The sequence below is a fragment of the Acomys russatus genome, chromosome 19 (assembly GCF_903995435.1).
Source record: "Acomys russatus chromosome 19, mAcoRus1.1, whole genome shotgun sequence".
NCBI lineage: Eukaryota > Metazoa > Chordata > Mammalia > Rodentia > Muridae > Acomys > Acomys russatus.
In genome coordinates this window covers 34,884,098-34,907,020 of record NC_067155.1, presented here as the reverse complement: position 1 = coordinate 34,907,020, position 22,923 = coordinate 34,884,098, and the positions used below count along the sequence as shown (strand labels likewise).

Below are 22,923 nucleotides of genomic sequence, written 5' to 3'. Positions count from 1 at the left end.
CACTAGGATGACAAACCAGAACCACTTTGTCCCGTTCACTGGTGCCCAGGGTGGAACCAGGGCCTCCTGCTTGCAGGCAAGCTTTCAGTTGGGAGCCACACCTTCAGCTTGTTGGTTTAGCATCCTTGCCTGGGATCTAGTCCTAGGCACTTTGGGCTTGATCTGCTGATGTTTCTAGGCTCTAGGTCAGCAGGTACCACAAACTGGATCCCAGGGCGAGGGACGCCTTTCCCTTCTCATCTCTCCTGTGCTTTGAGCCTGCCTCTCAGGGGCTTATTTTGGCTTACGGTTTCCAAGGACCCCATCCATAGTCACTTGGCTCTGTTATTTCTGGGCTTGTAGGGAAGTCCTGATCTGTCTGCAGAGGCCACAAAGCACAAAGACTGTGGAAGGAACCCGGCACATAGTATACACTTGAAAGGTTCAGCCATAGTCAGCCGCCTTCCCCAGCAGGAGCCGCCTGGTTCCCGAGGAGACTCCCAAGTCAGTTAGAAATCCCCTGATTAGATCGTCCTTCTCCCAGCTCCCACCAGGTGGGCATCAAGATTTAAACACAAGACTGTGTCCATCTCAAAACCCAGCTCCACCTCAAACGGGTAAGAGAGCTTATTCTGGAACCAAATATAAGTGGTCATGGCCCAGGGACACAAATTTAGGTCACCTCAAGTTTTATGTTTTAACATGATTACGGCTCCTTGAAGTTTCATAGTCAAAGGACAAAGGAAGTCATAAATCATACCACTTTTCAGATACACTGGCAGAAAACTCAGGTAACTGAGCAAAGCAGGAAGTCTTAGCTACAGACCTTAGATGCTAGCTATGGCACTTTCAGCCTTTTGGCTGCTGGAAGCTGGTGGTCTACCATGTTAGTTCACCTCATCCTTGCCAGTCACAAGGGTGGTAAGTCAGACATACGGGTAGGCAAGGAAGGGCTACCAAGCGAAGACAGCCCAAGATTAATTTTAATTACACTTGAGACCTGCAACATTCCAACCTCCCCCACGGTCACTGGTCTTCTAATCAGTCAGTCAGCCCAACAGAAAATGCAGGTCCCTCCTGGAGCTTTCATTCGCAGTTGTTTGGGAGGACACTTCCTACCAAGACGTGGCCCAGAGAAAGGCTGGCCTTGACCTCCATGCCTTTCATGCTGTCTGTCCTGCCCGATTTCTGTTTCCTACCAAGAGGGCCTCACCAAGCACAAATGGTTCCTAAGATAGGAAGAATGTTCTCAAAAAGCCCTGGCTTGCAAGAAGAACCCTCTGTGGCCCCTCTCTACCTCCTCGTTTGCATATCTCTTAGGGGAGTGTATAGAGTACCCTGAATTTCTAGGTCTTGGCTTTTTTCTAACCATGGTGACCTCGCTGGTCTGGGAATTCCTATCCGGGTGGTGTCCCTTCCCTCTGCTCTCTGTCAGGCCCTGTGACTCCAGCATACTGTAAGAAGTTAGTGGAAGTGCGGCTGCCTCTTTGTATGGAGATGCCTTGTCAATCATCTCCCCTCTCCGGGTATCATGCAAAGCTGCATCTCGCAGAGGCAAGAACGACTTCTCTGGGCTATAAATTGGATGCTTGGAGGAGCCGCAGGATGACTGTACGCGTCTCTCATTTTACCCAGGGGAACTGGTCCAGAAAAGCTCTGGGAATTAACTGAGCCATTTCAGTACATTAACTTCTATAAACGGAATCATGGAAAAAAACATTTGCTAATCAAAATAATGCGGGAAAAGGCCTTTCCTCCATACAAAAGCTGCCCCCACACATCTCTTTTCTTTTTCTTTTTTTCTTCTTCTTCTCTCTCTCTCTCTTTCTTTTTAAAGATCTGGCTTGTATAAGCACCTTGTTAATAAGTACAACTTTAAATTTTGACCTCACCCCAAATAAAAGTAATTTGTCATACTTAGCCATGGGCTAGCCCTTTAGAAGTTTCTTTTTTACTTATTTATTTGTTTGCTTGTTTTGAACACCTTTTCAAAGCCACTTACCATAGGTCTTGGATGTCTCTGGATAAATCTAGACTATTCTTAAATAGAAACAGAACAGAGGACTTGGACAAAGGCCAGGGGCACACAGACCACTGGCTTCCTGATTTCTCCCCGAAATGCATTCTCAAGAGGCAGCTTTTCTCTCCATCCCTGATAGAGATCCTCTTTGAAATCTTGACTCATAGGCTCTGTATACGCTTGGCAGTTTACACCCGAAGTACAGCATTTTTGGAGTATGATGGTACACATCTATGTAGTTCAGGTGTTCAGAAAGTTGAGGCAGGGGGATCATGAATCCAAGTCGAGTCTGGGCTGCAGAGCAAGACTCTATCTCAAAAGGAAGGAAGGAGAGAGGGAGGGAGGGAGGGAGGGAGGCATGATTTGGGGTCCAGCAGACTCTGCTCTCCCTGTACCCTCCCTCCAGTGCTGGGGCGGTGGAAGCCTTAACTGACAATAGGGATTTGAGCATCGCTTTGGCTAGTCTCTCGCTTGGGAGAGCATTTCTATTACATCCGTTCACAAGGAAAACAGGCTGCGTATAGTGCTGCGTGCTTGGGGTCCCAGCACCTGGGAGGTCGGGGCATGAAGAACCCTGCAAGTCAGAGGCCAGCCTGGGTTACACAGTAAGTTCCAGGGCAAGACAGTAGCAAGACAGCAAGGGCAACAAAACCAGCACAACTTTCCCGTGACCATCGGGAAGCCTGTTCCGCTTCGCCTGGAGTTCACGGTCACCACGAGGCTACAGGATCACATGTATGGAGCTGTTGACCAAGGCAAGCTGCGGTCAAGGATGAGCTCCAGGTCCAGTTCCTGCCTGCTCACCTCTGCCTTCCTCTCAAGGTGATCCCCGCCCGCCATGGGTGGCGTCCCTGCCCTCATTCTGTCTCTCTGCCTCAGGTACCGCCTGGCCGGCCTGCCTGGGGAACACCAGCAGAAGAATATCAGCAGCCCAGAGGTGAACTACTGCCTGGTCACGGACCTCATCATCTGGACCCAGTACGAGATCCAGGTGGCTGCCTACAACGGGGCAGGCCTGGGTGTCTTCAGCAGGGCTGTGACCGAGTACACTTTGCAAGGAGGTGAGCTGCAAAGGGGCGGGAGAGACGTCTGTGGGAAATGGGCGGCTGGCACTGGCCCCCATTGGGCTGTGCAGCTCTCTAGGGAAGTGTCTACAGAAACCCAGGTCTTGACTCAAAATGGATAAGAGCTTGTTTAGTTTGGCGCCACACGAGAGCGACCGTAGACAAAGAATGCAGAGCTGAGTTGCCTCCAGAGATGAGCTCCACTGTTCCCTGGACAAAGAAAGTCACAGATCAAGACACTTTCCAGATACCTTGGTGGAAAGCTCACCACAGACTGGAGAAGTCAGTGTCACAGGCCTGGGTGCTGTCCGATGACATTCTCAGGCTCTGAGGTGGTGGAAGTTGCCAGTCTTTCATGTATATATATATATATGAATATTCAGAAGGATTTACCTAGCCGTCGTAAGGATGTTAGGTCACCCATAGAACTGGGTGGAAATGACGGTATCGAGGGCTACAGAGAGCACGAGGTGACATGGCTTTGGACTTAGAACATTCCAACGATCTAATCAGTCAACTTTGAAGAAGATTTAACATAGATAAATATGTGTTTTATTTCTCCGGGAGCTTCAAGATCAAAGTCCAACCCATAGGGAAGTCAGTGGGATTTCCTTTCCTTGCCTATTTCTGCACCACAGTGTTGGTGCTGAGGAGAAGCAGGGTGTCCCAGAAGCTTTGGTTCCTCAGGGAACTGGAGACAGAAGTGTCTATGCACATTGTATGTGGAGCCTCCGAAGGTTATGGGAATTCGGACTTCCCTAAGTGGACGGCAGATTGTGGTTTGGGTCAAGGGGAAATACAGTTCCCTCTGCTTCTGTGGTTAGCTTTCAGAGCAAACAAGCACTTACAATTCTGCTTCAGTATATGCAATACAATTATTGAGAATAGAATTCACAAGTTTGTGCTTCCCCCTACACCCTCCCGTATTATACAAGCCAACCATGTAAGATCAAGAAAAAGCTCTCCCACCTCTCAAAGAAAGAATCAGGCAGAATTTCAGAAAGCCACGGGGTCCTTAACACTCTCACACACACACACGCACGCACACACACACACACACACACATGCGCGCGCGCGCACGCGCGCGCGCACACACACACACTGAGACTCAGCCCCAGGGTTTAGAGTTCAGCCATTCTAGGGAGTGTAACTCCTCCCCTGCTTTCGGGAAGATTCCGGTTGCAGCTCCAGCCACCTGAGTGACATTCAGTCCATGCAGATGACATTCTTGTCCTAAACAGTAATAAATAGACCCTTTCTTAATGGCCACATTGGTCCCACAGCAACCCAAGTCCTGGCTGGGGGACACCACTTCTCCTTGTGGTCTCAAAGCCTTCCTTTCCCAGGCTGCGATTTACGAGGCTATCAGTTCACAGGTGGGGTTTTATTTGCTTAGGCATTTTTCCTGCTTACCAGGGCCATGACCTTTTTTTTCAAATGATAAGGTTTCTAACTGCCCACTCCTCTCCCCAAATCCTGCCTCAGACCTAATGTTCCTTGATATTACACGCTGTTATTATCAGCCCTTATTGATTGGCTGTCAGTTGTCATCCGAGACTCCATAAATCCTCCCTTATAAATTAAACGCAGTCAGTGCTCCCTGCCCAGCAAGTAGCAGAAATATTAAAATGCTGGACAGCCGGGCAGGGCTTGTCCATCTGCAAGAGATTCTGACCACCCATTTGAAGTGGCAAACAGCGACCAGCCTGGGCAATAAATTCTTGCTGTAACGAGTCTGTTTAATAACATGACAATAAACTTGAAAACACTTAAAATGACTAACATGAGGGCTGGAGAGATGGCTGAGTGGTTAGGAACACCTACAGCACCCGTGTTGGGCAACTTAAAAGTGCCTGTAACTCCAGCTCTGGGGCCTCTAGCACCTTCTTCTGGCCACAGTGAGCATTGCACTCACATGCAAAGACACGGACGCACACAAACTCACGCTTGTGCATAATTAAAGATAAAACAAATCTTTATAAGATTATGAGCACGTCTGTGGGTTCAACCCTATTACTATTAACTGTGACTGCCTAGTTGTATTTCCAGAGCCACTTGAGTGTTGTGCACAGCCAGGGAAAGTGAGGTCTAACTAAGAAAGGATGTCAAGGCTGGAGACTTCGGCTGGTATGTAGGTGGCACTCAATAGCCACGAAGGGTTTAAGGAGTGGCCAGTTGGACGTGCTGAGTTGCAAGGTATCTTAGTTACGGTTTCTACTGTTGTGATTAAAGTGACCGTGACAAAAAGCAGCTTTGGGAGGAAAGGGTTTATTTCTGCTCACAGATGCCAGGCCCCACTCCATCACTGAGGCAAGTCAACTTTTATTAACCTTAGGCCAGGAACCTGCAGGCAGGAGCTGGGGCAGAAGCCATGGAGGGGTGCTGCTTGCTTCCCATGGCTTGCTCAGCCTGCCTACCTATAGAACCCAGGACCACCAGCCCAGGTATGGCACCACCCACATAAATCACTAATTAAGAAAATGCCCTACAGGCAGATCTTGTGGCGGCATGCCCTCAATTGAGAGTTTGTCTTCCAAAATGACCTAATGTGTGTCAAGCAGACATAAAACTAGCCGGCGCTGGAGAGAAATCCATCAGTGGAGTACAGACAGGAGGAGAGACCATGAAGAGGGCAGCATAGAAAGTCAAAAGAGCGATAATCCACCTGGGAAGCGCTGGATCCTCCCTGCTTGGAGATGGGTAGTGAGAAGGGAGTTGGGTGTGCGGTTGGCTGGTACATCATTCTTTCAAATCAGGTCACAAGGGGGGGCCTTGGGGAGACCGTTCAATTGATAGCATTTCCAGAAGCCAGGTATGGTGGTATGTGCTTGCAATCCTAGCCCCCTCCCTGCCCCGCCGGGAGAGGCAGAGATGGAAGGCAAGAACAGATACCTAAAGGATGCCCTCTGACCTCTACGTGAATGCCAGCCCTCTCAGCCAGACAGGCATGTACACGGCCACGCATAATCATACATGCGTTCATCTCTCACACACGCACACACAAAGTTTATAAAAAGGAAACTCCCTTGTCGTCCCAACTCCTGTTTGGAACTGGGAGCCATCCCTCTGCAGGTGCTGCTGGAAGCATGGTCCTCCACTGGGGCAATGGTATAGTTCTGTAACTGTTACAGAGACAGGGGGATGGCTGCTAGAGGGGCCACCAGCAGCTTCTGTCCCCTTTCCAAGGTGGCGTCTACTGACGGGTCACCCCTGGGGGCTACATGGTTTCTAGGTATGGTTAGACCCTAGGACAAAACATTCCTTCAGCTGTCTGTATTTAGAAGGTGCACAGCCTCCCCCTAAGTGGGGGTTCCAGAGAGCAGCCCCTCACTGGCTTTTGAGGTTCCTTTTCTGGGGAAGGGTCGGAGTTGATTGAAAGCAGCTGCCTAGATTATTGGCTGTTAAAACGCTGCCTGTGGGTGCTTTGATACGCACACAGGAATACATGGCCTGAAAGGGGAGCCATCACACATGCTTAGGGGATTAGCAAGGCACAGGGGTGCGTAAACATGCCTCCTGGGGGTCACAAGTTCAGCAAAGGTTGGAAAACACTGTTTGCAGGATACTTTAGGTTTAGAAAACAGAAACTTATTCATGTAAGGCATGGAGACTTAGCAACACTGTGTAACAATGTCGATCCTTAACAACAATATGGCTTCTGCTGTCTGGACCTGCAGAGAAGACTAAGGTCAGTGGGGGGGGGGTGGGGGGGGGTTGTTGCTTCCTAGTCACCTGTATTGGAATGAGCAGGGATTCAAGTGCACAGCCCCTCTTGGTCAGGACTTCCCGCTTGCCACACCCATCCCTCTCCCTTTCCCCCCTCCCCGCCCAAGCTTAGTCCTAGCCACAGGAGGCCTGTGTGGGCAATAGCTGAACCACACTTCCTTTGCTGCTGGGAGGCCACTTAGTGTCCCTGGAGTGTCCTACAGCTGTTGGTGCTGTGCACTGAAAAAGCCTGGAGTAGGCCCTTCAAGCAAAAGGGAGGGGGTAAATTAAAATGCTTGCATATTAAAAGAGAAAAGAATAACTCATAAAATTAATTGTCAGCTTCATTTGGGAAATCATGGACGTGTGTAGAAACATAATTCGGCGTTCAATCTGGAGACGCTAAGGGAGGCTAGGGACGTTTAGCTGGGGAGGGTGGAATTTCAGTCTATCAGGGCCTGGCTTCCTCCCCCTTCAAAGATGGCCACTCCACAGGGGGGCCTGAGGTGAGTACATGGAGATTATGTGGCCATTTGCTGCATGTGGGACTCTGGTAAAGTCTCAGGGAGAGAAGGGAGTGCTCGCAAGCTGCCTGCCAGCAGCCATGCGAAGCAACCACACACTGTTCCCACCGGCTCCTTCTTGCATATGCACTTTTTTTTTTTTAAATCTCAGATGTGTGTTTCCTTCCAGGAAGCCCCTTCAGGAAAGTAAGCAAGTTATTCCCACCCTGGGTGGAGCCCAGGATGGTGCCAAGCCCCGAAGTAATTGAATCCACCACTCACCTGCCACATACCCCCAGGCTCTTCTGTTACTGATTGCCTGCCTGGCTAGTTGCAGGGTTGTTTTTTTTTGTGTGTGTGTGTTTTGTTTTTTTTTTTTTTTTCCGTGTGTGTGTGTGTGTGTGTGTGTGTGTGTGTGTGTGTGTTTTGAATATTTGAACATGTGTGAGTCCATGATGGGGAGGGGTGTGTCCACTTGTGTTTGCATGTGAATTTGGTTTTCAGTGTCTTCCCCAATTGCTCTGCACGTTATGCAATGATCAAAGTCTCTGGCAGGAGCTGCAGCTCACCAAGCCTGTTAGTCTAGCTAGGCAATTTTGTCCCTAGGGTCTACCTGTCTTGGCCTGAGTGCTGGGTTTAAAGAAGGTCACCACACCTGCCTGGATTTTATGTGGGTTTCTGAGGATTCACCTAGTCCTCACACTTGCAGGAGAAAGACATTTTTCACTTGCGCTATCTCCATAGCCCCTTCTTAGCAGATCCTCTATACAGACTGGTTCCCTGGGTACACAGGATTGCCTGATAAGAACTTTCTAACTTCTGTGACGCCTCCTGTCCTGCTTCCATGCACCACACACCCCCTCTATACCGTCCCCGTCAATCTCACCTAATAGATTTCACAGCGGTGCCACCCTGACCTTCTCCGCTGGAAGTATTTTAAACGGGACATATTAAACTTACAAATTGAGACCCACTGCGCTAATATGGTTTGAGCCAAGTGAACTTTCCAAGGGGTCAGAGGAAAGGTTGGCTGCTCTGTAGAAGTGGAGGGCCCGGAACCCCAGCACACCTGTCACACGGGAGCCGCCTGTCAGATTTCCATCACGGTGACCCAAAAGGCAGTGGAAAGTAACGTGGATTTCAGAGCACTCCCAGAAATCAATAACACTTTTAGTTTTGGGGAGGGTGGGGGAGCACGGTGTGTAGCTTCTGTGGTCAAAATGCTTGGTTAATTAGAAGCATTTCTCTTCTGCCACTGTATGCTTCAGCAACTTTCTAATCGTGTAGAAGGAGAAAGGACTGAGTCATCAGAAGCCAACTGAGGGTCCTGTGTGAGGGACGGTGACGCTGACTCGGTGTTCGGCGGCTCTCTCCATTGGTGCTGTACAAAATGCTTCAATACCCATGAGAGACTAGGGAAGGAGTGATATGTAGCTATGAGGTTTTTTAGTGAGTGTGTAGTGTGTGTGTGTGTGTGTGTGTTTCACTTGGAGTATAAAATGGTTCAGTGGGTCAAGTGAAAGGCCTGAGCTTGGAGCCCCAGAACCCACATAAGGAGCTGGGCAATGGCACACAGGAGGGAGGTAGAGACAGGAGGGGCTCAAGGGCTTGCTGGCCAGCCAGTGTAGCCAAATCAATAAGGTTTAGTGAGAGACCCTGCCTCAAAAAATAAGGCATCACTGGTGCATGTAGGGAGATTATGAAGCAGGTGAAGTGCTTGTTCCTTGAACCTTGCCGTCCTGCACTCAGAAACCCCAGGACCCACAGAAAAGCCGAGCACGGTGGCACGTGTGGCTCTCTCAATGCACTTGCACCAGGAGATGAGAGGCAGAGGCAGAAGAGTTGTCTGGTGGCATTCAGGCAGCAATGAACAACAGATCCTGCCTCAAACCAGGTGCCAGGCCATGTCAGACATCCAAGTTGTCTTCTAACATTCGCACGTGTGCCAAGGCACACACACACCCATACTCACACTCCTACATGCACATACATTACACAAATGCAGTAGATTGCAGCCACATTCCCCCAACAAACCCACGTAGATTAGCGGACTCCCTCTATCCATTTTTAAAAACACATCCATTAAGACGCAGATGTTGATTTTTCTATCCAGGGTCCAAAGACAAATTATACAATAAATCACCATCGGAGCGCACCAATGTTTTCCTTTTCCCCTGCTTTTTATTTCTCTTATCGTTTTTCTTTTCGTAACAGGTATGTTTGTGCTATCATGATTCATTCTAGTCTCAGAACATTACCTTGTAATGAAGGAGAAATATTTTATATTTTAAAAGAAATAGAGAAAAAAAACCCAACCATTTGGTTATCCACATTTTGAGAACATTAGCAAAGCTCCTAAGTGCTCACTTGGGCTTAGAAAGGTTTTCTAGTGTGAGGATTACAAATGAACACCCGTTTACAAAGGCCCATTCTGATCCCCTCTCGGGAAACTCTCACTGTGGCACTAAGTGACACTGCGCAAAAGATTGGTTTCCCCGTCCCAGGGACACTCCAACCTCGGCTCTCCCTTTTAAGTGACACAATGTTTCAGATTCTTCCACTGCTACCCATAATACTGAAAGCCGAGCAGAGCAGACACAGGCGAACCTATTGGGTAAGGACTTAATGTGGTCCCCCGGAGTTTATAAGAACAGAGAGGCTCTCTTAGTGACATTTTCAGGGAAGACGCTGTACTGACATCCCTTATCCTGGCTGTGCTTTTCCGCTCGTTGCTTGATTTCATTTGCCATCTATTAATAGACACAGAGACCACATGCCTTCCATTCTTAAGGAGGCAAACAAGTGGAAGTTCAGAGAGATGGCTGTCTCCCCCCACCACCACCACGTCCCCTCCTATCATGTAGCTAGACAATGCTGGAAAAGACTGGAAACATAGAAGTCGCTCAGCTCACCTCCCAGACTGGGCCTTCACTGTGGTGCTCTGCCATCACTAGGATTCGCTGTGCCCTTTTACATTCCGCATATATCAAGCCTGGTGGAAATGGCTCTCAGGTTTTCTCTGTAGGTTGTATATGAAATAAAAAGAAAACAGATGTCCTCTCGCCTACACCCACACAACAGGTGGCTGTGCAGTGGCCACTGGAGATTCTTTATTGAAGTGAACAGTAAGAAATGTGTTTTATACACACACAAGCACATATGCACCCACCCCCCCCCTCTCACACACACACACACACACACACACACACACACGTACACATGTATTGAGACCATTGAATTGATTTCCTGATCCCCTAATCATTTGCACTGTACCAATGAACTTCAGTAGTGTTGACGTCTGTCCAACTGACTGCCGCCCCTTTCAGAAGATGCTCCCACTGGACTTCGGGATCATCAGGCTTTGGGTTGTGAATATATCCAGTTGTAAGTCAACTGCAGAATTGAGCAGGGCCCCTGAGCCTAAACAGAAACAGAGCTCAGGCTACAGAGTGGGTGCTGGGGGTGCCAGTTGCCAGCAGCAGTATCCTGCAGCTGACCTCGCAAGAGAGCAGCTAGTCTGCGGCTTGCCCTTCGGCTCCCAGTAGGCGCTCCACAGGCATGGTGAACTCCCTTTGACTCACTGTGGCTGTCGCTTTATTTTATGATTTACAGATGTGTTTCCTTCCAGCCCAGGGAACTCTGTAAGGGACTGTGTTTGAGTCTCTTTTGTATCTCTGGCGTCCAACCCAAGTGCTACACGAGACACATAAGGAACGCAAAAAGGGAGGAGCGAGTAGGCCCCGGGTGCTTATGTTACACTCACTGCTCCATACTATGCCAAGCCGGCCTCTGTTTTCAACCCCGTGCCTGCCTTCTGACCTGGCTCCTCGCTCCATCTTGAGAATTTAAGGGCACAGAGGTCTTAGCACTGCCGTGAAATGTGATTTGTGTTTGACTTTACAGGAACCCGAAGCTAAGAGATCTTGTATTTTTAGAGCGACCTTAAGCGTTTAAAAACCTCTGAGCTTTTAGAGGCTGGGACTTTTAAACTTACATTTTATACTGTGATATTAACATGAGATCTTGGGCACAAACAAGAAATGGGAGATTATGGTTTAACATAGACCGTGTTTGTGTATCAAGCTGGCAAGAGTAGAATGTCCTGGTTAGTTTTATTGTCAGTTTGATGCAAATTTAGAGTCACCTAGGAAGGGGGAACCTCAACTGAAGAACTTCTTAGATCACACTGGCCTGTGGCCATGCCTATGAGGGACTATTTTTCATTGATGACTGATGTTGGAGGACAGAGCTCACTGTGGGCAGCACCATCCTTAGTTAGGTGGGTCTGGACTCTGTAAGAAAATTATCTGAGGGTTGGAAAGATGGCTCAGTGCTTAAGAGCACTGGATGCTCTTAAAGAGGGTCTAGGTGGGACTCCAAGCATCTGCATGGTAGTTCACAACCAGCTGTAATTCCAGTCCTAGTGGAGCCAGTGCCCTCTTTTGGGCTCTGAGGGCATTGGCCAAATGCAGTACAAAGGCACACATACAGATGAAAGCACCCATACACATGAAAAAGTAAAATCAAGCTAGCTGAGCATGCACCTGTATGCTAGCTGGTAAGCATGATTTTTGTTTCACCTCCCTGATGGACCATGAGACCTGAAAGTATAAGATGAAATAAACCCTTTCTCCCCTTAGGTCATTTTTGGTTGGTTGCCTTTCATCATTACAACAGAAAGCAAACTAGAAGAGAAATTGGTACCAAGACTATGTGTGTCCTGCATCCTGCCTTCCCTAAGCAAAGCCCCCTAGTGCCTTGCTCATAGACTCCTAGAGCCCACACAGCAGCCAGAGCCTTTTCCTCCCGTGCCCTCACAGGGCAGAGACCTGGCTGTCTCTCTAGAGGCTTCACCCCGTGTGACCAGAGGATGCACTGCTCAGGGTTGCAGAGGCGTCAAGGAAGTAAACCTGGTACCACATGTACCAATAAGCAAGTGTGTGAGAAGTGCAGTGTTTCAAAGCTGGTATGGAGAGTGGGTCACACCGAGAATGGTAAGGAAGTTTGTGTGTCAACTTGGCACAAGGTTGAGTCATCTGGGAAGAAGGAATCTTAAGTTAAGAAACACTCCCATAGGGTTGGCCTGCAGACGAGTCTGTAGACAAGACATTTTCTTGACTGATGAGTGATATGTGAGGGGCCAGCCCATTGCAGGCAGCGCCACCCCTGGGAGCTGAGGTCCATGAGAAAACAAACTGAGCAAGCCAGGGGAAGCGAGGCTGTAAGGAGCTTGCTCCATGGCCTCTGCTTTAGTTCCTGCCCTCCTTGAGTTCCTGCCTTGACTGTCTCTGATGATGGACTGTGGTGTGAGTAAAGTGAGCACTCAACTTCTCGAGTTGCTAATGGGCATGTTTTGGTTGTTGTTGTTGTTTGGTTTGTGTGTTTTGTTTTGTTTTGTTTTTGTCACATCAATAGAAACCCTAACAGAGATGGGAAGCCTCAAGCATGCCTCTTCAAATTCACATCTTATCACATGTTCTTTGACAGTTTCCATACTTTGATTTTATTCACCCCCATTGCCCTCTCTCACCCTCTCCCTCTCCTTCCAGGCTACTTCTTCCCAATATATTCTCTTCCTATTTGTACTGTCATGATGTGTCCTGTTTGTTTTGTGATCCACTGAGGATTTTTTAGGGTCACTTGTATGAACATGGGCCGGGGGGCTGTGTATTGGTGCCTGGAAACTTACCAGTGTCTCCACCACTAAGGAACAATGGCCGTTCATCAAGTCAACAGGTCTACTGGGATGGTTGACCAACCCCAGTAAGAGTCAAGCCACTGTTGTACCAATGGGTGTATCTTGCTCGGCAGGTTGGTATTATAGCATACAGGGTCCACTGCTAGAGCTTCCTCCCTAGTGGCCTATGCGACACCCTCCAGCTCTGAGAAAGATAACTCGCAGGGAAGTTGCATCATTGAGAATTGGGGGGAAATACGTTTAGAAATAGAATACATAGAACTTGTAAAGTGTTAGTTCCTTATAAAGGCTATAAAAATGCTCAAGAGCATTTGTGAAAGATTTGTTGCCCTTGTGATGTGCTTGAAATGTTTAATGAAGTGTGAACATTCGAGTGTATAAGAAACTGCAAGAAACAAACAACACAAGAGCTCAGCCATAGCCCAGAATGACCCGGAATTAACGATAACAGCCGGCATATAGATTGTAATATGTACATCCACCTGCTAGCAGGCAGCTAGTAATTCTTGCATTTAATGAGCTCCTGTCTCCTGTCTGAAAGGCATATGCATTTCATTCCGCCAGGTTACCAGGAGAAACAGATGCAGGGGAATTCACATTAAGGTCAGATGAATACCTTCATCCACAAATTGGATTCTTTTAGGGCCGGGGAGACAGGGCCATGCCGTTGTGGCAAATGCCCACACCATCTTGCATGGGATTGCAAACCCACCAGTGGCAGCTCCAGGCCAGCTTCTGTTTGCAGTGTGGCTGGGATGGGCTCTTACCTTGACTTATCATCAGAACGAGGGGTGACACTGAGGAGATCACATCCTGCCTTCCAGAAGAGAGCACAGAAGTACAGTCCTCACAGAACACAGCCCCCATGCAGGGAGCCTGAGCTAAGAGACTTTCGTATCCCAAAATGCTGACTGTGCGGCCTCCTGCTCCCTAAAGGATAACAGGATCAGTAGAATGCTTGCTTAGCAAAGCTCTGAGCGTCATCCCCAGCATAACATAAGCCAGGCCCACAGAGGCAGGAGGATCAGAAATCCAAGGTCATCCTTGGATACATAAGTTCAAGGCTAGCCTGGGCTACGTGAGATTCTGTCTCAGAAAACAAACAAGCAAACAACTAAACAACAATGATAAGAATTATATATGCCACAGCCCCTCCCCCAAGAGAACTGGCCGTGCTCTTGAGGATAAAGGCTGAAGAAGTGATGACAGTTTATCCTGTTAGTTCCTCTAATTTCATGGCCTGTCTGTAACTGATGAGATAGCATTGTCTTAATAATGCAACTGGGTGCGTTAGATTATAAACGTCATGTTGGTCGAGGAGCCATAATTTCACCCTGTACTGAATTCAGCCAGTGCTGCAGCACCACCTGGGGCTCCTCTGCATTGTCAAGCTCAGTGGCAGGTCTTCCAGGAGGGGATAAGCAGGATGCAGAGGCCAGCCTTCCTTCCTACGGCAGAGGCCCGAGGCCTGTGTCCTCCACCCGCAAAGCCTCGCAATGTTCCCCACTTAGTGTCACTGGAATTTCAAGTGACTCATCTTGCACCCCAGTGATGTAGATTCATGTCATCCGAGGTTTCCTGCGTTTTTGGAGATTTTAAAAAATGCGTGCGAGCACACGCGCACACGCGCGCGCACACACACACACATATGGGTGGGTGGGTCCGTGAATGAGCACAGTGCCGTGGAGCCCAGAAGGCGGCACTGGAACCCTTAGAGCTAGAGTTCCAGACAGTTGTGATACACCTGGTAACGAAAGCTGGGTCCTGCGCATAAGCTTCGAGCACTGTTACTCACTGAGCCATCTCCCCAGCCTGAGGGCTCTTTCGCCTGACCTTTTGTTCTTTCCTCCCTGCCTCTCCTCCTTCCTTCCTTCCTTCCTTCCTTCCTTCCATGCTGTGCCAGTACTGTGACCAAGAAGTGACTTAGGAAGGTTGTGTGAGGCTCTTGGTTTGAGGGGAAACAGCCTGTTGTTACAGTGGAGTGGCGCTCAGTTGTGGTCGCAGCACATGAGATGTGGTTCACATCTCAGCAGAACAGGAAATGGAGGGACTGGAAAGTGGGGTGGCCTACAAACCTCTAGCCTGCCCCTAGTGAGCCACTTCCTCCACTGAGGCTCCATCCCCCAGAGCTTCCGCAATATCCCAAAACACCAGCAGCAGCTGGGGGCTAAGTGTTCCACAACCCAGGAGCATGAAAGACATTATCCTTCAAACCACAGCACTGGCCATTGAACCTAGGGCCTTGTGCATCCTGGGCAAGTGGCATCGGCCATTGTTTTTATAGTACATCTTCCACTGATGTAGACTGATACAGATGCAGAGGAAGTGATCCTTAGGGACATCTAGCATTTACAGGAGGATGTCCCAAATGAGCTTTGAGTTATCTTCATTTGTTGTCTGATTTACAGGCCAGGTCAAGGTGTGAAAACAAAACAACGCACAGGGGCTGTAGGGAGTGTGTGACCTGGTGTCATCATGGAAGGTCTTGCAGGGAGCAGCTGGCAGGAAGGAAGGAGAGGGCTTGGGGAATGGGGGTTTTCTCTGTCAAGTTGTATCCAGAAACAGAGTACAAGAATTGAGGGAGAAAGGGGGGGGGGAGTGGGACAAAGGAGGGAGAAGAAAGGGAAGAAAGGTCCAAATAAGGGTGGAAAGAAAGAGGAGAGGGAAGGAGGAAGGAAAGAGAAAGAGGGGAAGGAAGAAAAGAGGGAGAGAGGGAGTGGAAAATGCCTGGGATTGGGGCCTCAGACAGTAACCCTATGCCACAGTCTGTGGACCTTTGACCCCCTAGGGCAGTGGTTCTCAACCTTCCTAATGCTGTGACCCTTTAATACAGTCCCTTGTGCTGTGGTGACCCACAACCATAAAATTATTTCCGTTGCCATTTCATAATTGTAAGTTTGCTACAGTTATAAATCATAATGTAAATATTTTATATGCAGGATATCTGATATGCCACCTTGTGAAAAGACCGCTCAACACCCCCCCCCAAAAAAAGGTCATGACCCACCGGTTGAGAACTGGCTGCTCTAGGAGCTCCTTAAATCTGCATTTTCTGCCCAGAGCTCCCAGAATCTGCACCTCAGAGGTGGGGCCTAACCAGTATTTTGTGCTACCTCTGTTGGCTCCGGTACATACTGTAACTTGAGCACCTCCTCCAGAGACCCAAAGTAGAATAATGTCATTGCAGGGAGCTGAAACCTCAAACCCTGACTGACAGCTCTAAGGGGAATCGCTGTCCCTGGAGGACTGGCTGGGGCTCTGCAATGGAGCCTTAGCTCTCCACACAGTCACTGATCTGTGACTACAGAGAAGTGGTGCCTCCAGGAGGAGCCATCACTGTTCCCAGAAACTGCAGTAGTGGGATTTCCTAAGTTACAGCTCACCGCTTTGGAAAGAAAGGCAGAGGCAGGCAATGGGAACGTGTGCGCATGTCCCGAGGAGACTTCCATTTGGGATCCTTGCTGAATTTGCTTTTATGTCTTTGGCACTTTAGGAGAAGTGACCAAAGACAGACTGGCTCCTTTCAAGTCGAGCAGCGTGCTCTTCCTGTCATCCTTGTTCCCAGGCTTTGATACGCCTCCCTATTGAGAAGTTTAAAGCCATCACTTTCTTACCAGGGATGGAGGACATTGTGAAAAGGGCTCAGAAGAGGAACCTAGGGACATAGCTCAGCCAGTAAAGTGCCCTATGAGTGAGCAGAAGGACCTGAGTTCGATTCCCAGACCCCACATTTTATTAAAAAGCCACCGTGGGGACATAACAGCTGTAATCCCAGCACAGAGAAGGCAGAGACAGGAAGATCCCTGGGCCTCACTGGCCGGTCTGCGTAGCTTACTTGGTGAGTTTCGGGTCGGGTCCCAGGGAGATACCTTGTTTCAGAAGACAAGATGGAGGGTGCATCAGGAATCACACACACACACACACACACACACACACACACACACACACACACACAGACTTAAGAAATCCACTTGCTTACAAATACATGCATCTGCACATACATGAACATGTACACAAACACTCACACACACACGTACACACACACACACACTCCAGAGAGCACATTAAACAGAGCCAATGCTAGGCTCTGGGCATATGGTAGAGGGCAGACTTTGGGTTTCTCCAAGAAGAAAGCAGCCTAAAGGATCCAGAACCCCGTGTGTGTTGTTCAGAGTGAGTGTCATCCTAGCATCTTAGCAGCTACTCTATTGCTGTGATAAAACATCATGAACAGGGCAACGGATAGAAGGAAGGGTTTGTTTGAGCTTATGGCTCCCGAGGGACAGACAGTCATCGCCATCAAGGCAGGTAGCGTAGCAAGAGGCAGGCAGGCATGGTGCTGGGGAAGCTCACATCTCAGCCTGCAAACAGGGAGCAGAGAGAGCTGACCGAAAATGGACCATGAGCCTTTTGAAACTGCTAAGCCCACATACTTCCTTCAGCCAGACCACAGCTCCTAATCCACCCTAACCAGCCACCAGCGGGGGACCAAGCATTCAAATGCCAGAGACTCCTGAGGAAGAGCCCCCTTCAAGCATCCGCACTGTCCTACCAGCCTGCTTCCTTCATGGGCAAAGCCGCTACATTGATAGATCCAAGGCCCACATTCCTTCTGGGTCTTGAATTTTATCCATCGACTCATTCACTCACCAAGTCATCTACAAGCACCCCATGGGTAAGATAGGATGGAGGTTGGGTAGCAAGTATTTGGATAAACCCCCGTGTTGACCGCTCTCGACATCCTAAGAGCCACTGGCTCCACGGTCAACACTTGGAGGCTGCCTTCCGTGTAACTTCCAGCATCCATTTTTGGTCGGCAACTCAGAGGAAGTAGAGACAATCTGATGATTGTGAGGGTCGCAGCTGAGGAGTCTTCAGTCCTACCCCAGAGTCAGAAGTCAAAAATAAGTTACTCCATTAGTTTGATCATGGAAACGGGCAAGTGCAGTGTAGCGGGAGTAACTTGAAATGGCACAGTTAGGCGTGACGGAGTTACTGGGGATGGGGAGAGAGACCTGCCTGCATCACAGTCACTATCCTGTGACCTCTTCCTTATGAAGTGGGGACCAGTACCTACCTACCCCATATACCACACCACCACCACCAACAACAACAACAACAACGACCCGACCACCCTAGTCTAGCTTGGGGAATGATGGGTTGATTGCGTGAGGAATCACTTGCAGAATCATGGAGGGCCTCAGAACAGCCACACCACTCAAAACTCTCACCTACCCCACTATTGGTGACAACTTCCCCATAATGTCATAATTGGGGTGCCCTACGGCCCTCAGCTTCCCCTTCTACACTTTATTATAGCACCTCCCATCACCCAAGGCCACATGCAGCAGGGCAGAGTTGTGTAGAGCTGGGAGCGGCTGTAGGAGGGAGTAGCTGGAATCTCAGATGAGGAGTAACACCCTACCGGTCCCATCCTCTGCAAGGGAACGCCAAGAGCTACTCTGGTAAGGATGCCATGGTTGTTGTGTGCTCAGAGAACAGCATTCCACAAGTCCATCAAAGGACCTGGGTGCTGTCGACCTAAGGGTACCTCTGACCCTGACCTTAACTTCCCTTCAAAAGGGACTCAGTTGCTTATCAGCTGGTCAGCATGCTGGTTCAATGATGCCCGATGGGGTGTGGAAGTGAGCTCGTGGTGACTGGCCAGAGGGATGATGAGAAAACCCTGTTCCTCAGATGGGCTCAGAGCAGCAGTGCATGCAAGAAAAGGCCTGGCTCGGCAGCCCCAGGCTGGAGGCTTTGAGAGTTGGAAAGAGTGCCCAGGAGACAAGAGTGGGGCCAACAGGTTTCTGTCTAACAAGAGAAAAATAAAACCTTTAGGATGTAGAGCAGAGAATATACTGGTCATGGTGGTGCACACCTGTAATCCCAGCACTCGGGAGGTGAAGGCGAGAGGATCAAGGCCAGCCTGGGCAACCCAGCCTATCTCAAAAGATATTTACAAGGTACTGCAGAAGGGCAAAGTGACGTATGAGCTAAGAAAGCTGCGTCTAAGGAGTTATGCTGGGGATGCTGAGCAGGGTTGCTGGGAGCCCCCGGATGAGAACTTAGGGTGGAGTAGCAGTCTCCACAGTGCCTGCATCTACAGTCTGGAAAACTCTTTGGGTATCCTCAGCAAGGTGACTTATGCTCTGACTGAAGGTGCACAGGAGTATCATCACCACCACCATCATCATCGTCACCACCACCACCACCACCATCGTTATCATCATCATTTTAGTTTTCCAGACAGGGTTTCTCTGTGTAGCCCTGGATGTCCTGGAACTTGCTTTATAGACCAGGTTTGCCTAGGACTCACAATGATCTGCTTGCTCTGTCTCCCAAGTGCTGGGATTAAAGGTGGTGCTACCACCACCACTCAGCTCAGAAGTAGCACTATGTACCAGAGTCTGGGTATGGTCGTTTCATGGGCCAGCACACCATGCTGTTTCATGAGAGTCCATTTTGGAGCCTTGTTTTAAATGTAGCAATTTGCACTTAATGATGTGTCTCTGGGGATGACACGCCCCCCCTCCCCCACCCAACTATAGGAACAATCCTTTTTTTTTCCTTTTTCCTTTTTCCTTTTCTTTTCTTTCTTTCTTTCTTTCTTTCTTTTTTTCTTTTCTTTTTTTTTTTTTGTTTGTTTGTTTGTTTGTTTGTTTGTTTGTTTTTTGATTTTTTGAGACAGGGTTTCTCTGTGTAGCCTTGATTGTTTGACTGTCCTGGACTCACTTTGTAGACCAGGCTGACCTCAAACTCACAGATATCCACCTGCCTCTGCCTCCCGAGTGCTGGGGTTAAAGGCGTGCACCGCCACCGCCCAGTTTATAGGAGCATTCTCAAGGAAATTCCTGCTGCCCTTCTTAGCAGCCTTTGCCATTCAGAATCCTGAGTATTTGTTTTCCCTACTGGACTCTTGGCCCCGTGATGTCTTGAATCTTATATTAATGCAACAAGAGGACAGGACCTGTCTGAGTAGCAAGAAGCCACCATGCATGGATCAGATATGTGGAGAGACACATAGCTATACACACACTGGTGTGTGTGTGTGTGTGTGTGTGTGTGCGCGCGCGCGCGCGCATGCGTGCACATGCACATACATACCTACACAGGTGCTCAAGTGCATGTGTACATAGATGATGAGCATGTGGTGCACAAGCATGCAATTACCAGAGATGAAATTATATATAAATAATATATATATTTTTTTATTATATATAAATCAAAGTCTGAAGTTGAAGTCAGTTGACTTGAAGAATTCTAACTTAGCCATTGACCTAATGTGTTTTCCAACGGGATCAGTCTGTAATCTCACATCATTGGTTGAGAGTGGAAGAAGGGGCTGGCTGACCAGTTTGTGGCAGTATCGCTCATCATTGGAAACTAATACATCGTGTGCCCCTCATCCCCTCTTTTTTCTATGATTACTTAGTGTACAGCTACTCAGCGTGTCCATGGTTAGGCCTTTGAATGTCAGAGCTACTGTCTTCACACTGGAGTTTTCATGTACTCACCTGCGGTGCCTGCATGAACTTCGCAGATGTGGCTTCCTCAGCTTGAAGCTCAGAAGAGCCAGAAGCAAGGATTGCCACATGCTCTATGGCATTGGTGTCCTAGCCTAGGCACTATGGAGGACCACTTTGCCCTGCCCAGCCTTTCCTCCCTCACTCTATGGATGTCACGGCCACTGTCTCTTCATTACCTTCAGGCATTTCCATGGCCCCCTTCACCCTCCTACTCCCATGTAAAGCCACTCTTCTAGTTTTGCCTTTCCCCTCTTATCTTTCTTAGATAGGTCCCCTGGCATGGTAGAACTTCTTGTGTTTGGGTCTGGGAATAGAGAAAGTTCGCACAGGGGTGTCTGCTGTGTGCAACTTAACACTGACAACAGACCCAGGCCTGGGCAGAGGCGCAATTATTTAGTGAAATGCTATCCTGGCATAGACCAAGCTGACCTTGAACTCACAGAGAGCCATCTCCCTCCCAAGTGCTGGGTTAAAGGTGTGTGCCACTGTGTGACCAGACACTCCAACCCCCGCCCCTTTCAGCATAAAGTAGAAAAGAACCTAACACCTGTCACCTCGGCCGGCTGAGGTTGCTTCAAGGAGGTTGCCCGTAGGAGTACAGACTTTTGGTGGGGAGAAAATGTCCTCAGAGGCCTCATTTTGAGCAGCAGGAAGTGGCAGCTTCCAACAGGAAGTCTGGGAGGAGGCTAGGCTGGAAGCCAGCTCTACAGAACCCAGGCTGTGGCCCTCACTCTTCCAGGGGCTATCTTTTCTCCAGACAGGTCATGGTGAAGGCATCACCTTGATGAAGACTTCTCTTGCCAAAGCCATTCTTCCATTTGAAAGCACTGCCTGGAAGGACTTATTGGCTACAGCTCTTTCCTTGTCTCTCCTGAGGGAATTTTTGGTTCCATTGTTCTCAAATATATGAGTAATTTCTAATGACAGTAATTAGGAGAAAAGGAAGCCGAGGAGCGGGGAACACAAGAGGCCTGAGAATAATGGGGAATGTTTCAATAAAACCCTGGGTGACAACAGATGTCCATTCAGGACTGGAGATAGAGAGGCAAGAGTGTAGGGTGCTATGGCTCCAGAGTGAAAGAATTACTTGATTTGGTAGTTTGCGTGAAAGAATTGCTTGATTTTCTTTCTTATTTGACTATGACTCAAGATTTTGTGTAGCGAGGAAGCAAGGTCTATGTGTGAGGGTTCTCTAGAGGAACAGAACCCTCAGAATGAATGTGTATCACAAAGGGCATTTATTAGATACAGGCTGGTGGTCCAACAGTGGCGCTGTGCATGCTGAAGAGACTGAGAACCCAGTCGCTGCTCAGCCCATGAAGCTGAAGGTTCAGAAGTCCTACCTGCCTCCGAAGGCCTGGAGGAGTCCTGGAGAACAAAGGGTCCCTGGTCCCCATTGGAAGGACAAAGGCACTGAGTTCTGGTGTCTTCAAAGGTTGGCTAGCGCATCGGTGGAGGCAGCTACAGTGCAGATGCACTCACCAGCAAAAGGCAAAGGCAGGCAGGTAGGCAAAAACCAGCAGCCTTTCCCTCACGTGTGTTTAGGTCTGGGTAGCCCCCCTGGAAAGTATCTGTCCTGGGGGAAGATTGTCCTTCATCTTGTAAATTCTTCAAGGAAATACAGACCCATCAGGGGCATGTTTCTTAGTTCATCCCAGATGCAGTCAACTTGACAGTAAAGACTAACCTTCACAGACAGGAAGCGGCTTACTTATTGGCTCAACCAGGTGAAGTCATCCCTAATGTTTGGTGCTCTGAGATTTACCTGAGGCTTAGAGAGGCACTGGACAGGGATGGAAGTGAAGATGTAAACCCCATTTTGAAACTTCAGGACATGACTCTTGACTTAAATGATGCGAAATGTGTGTTGTGGAACAGCTGCCCCTTGCCTTACCTCAGAGAGGTGACCGTGAGGCAGGGAAGCCTGCCGGAACTGCACAGGCAGTAACTGGGGCTGACAGAGCATGGGAGCTGAGTCACCCAGACTGCCGTGGATAACGAACCTGGGAGAGTCCGCTGTCCATCGCTGTGCCAGAACGCTGGGAAAAAGCAGCCTAAATGGGGAAGAGTTGCTTTGGCTCATGGCTTCAGCCCATGCTAGCTTGACCCTGGTGTTCCTGGGTCACGGTGAGGCAGAACACGGTGGTGTGGAGTGTGTGATGGGGGCAGAGCTGTTTACCTCCTTATGGAAGGAAGGAAGGAAGGAAAGAAGGAAGGAAGGGAAGAAGGGAAGGGAGAGTGAAGATCCAGGAACAGCCTCGAGGACCCTCTCCTTCTCCTAGCATTACTAGCCTGGCAGAAATAAATGCATCCCAAAGAGACCCTTTATGCATGAGTTTTTGGGGGACCCCCGAGGAAAATACCAGAAGGTTGCAAGAAAATAATTCTCACTGTCAAGCAGCCCCTGACTCCCCTTTCTTCACTC

The 22,923-nt window shown here is 49.0% G+C and overlaps 1 protein-coding gene across 1 annotated transcript in view; it reads left to right on the top strand.

The window, feature by feature from the left end:
- Nucleotides 1-22,923, top strand: part of Sdk1 (sidekick cell adhesion molecule 1) — a 952,579-nt gene that overhangs the window by 742,776 nt on the left and 186,880 nt on the right. The window contains exon 17 of the mRNA XM_051161155.1: nucleotides 2,879-3,060. Coding sequence (XP_051017112.1) covers nucleotides 2,879-3,060 — 182 coding nt within the window. The remainder of the gene's footprint in view (nucleotides 1-2,878; nucleotides 3,061-22,923) is intronic.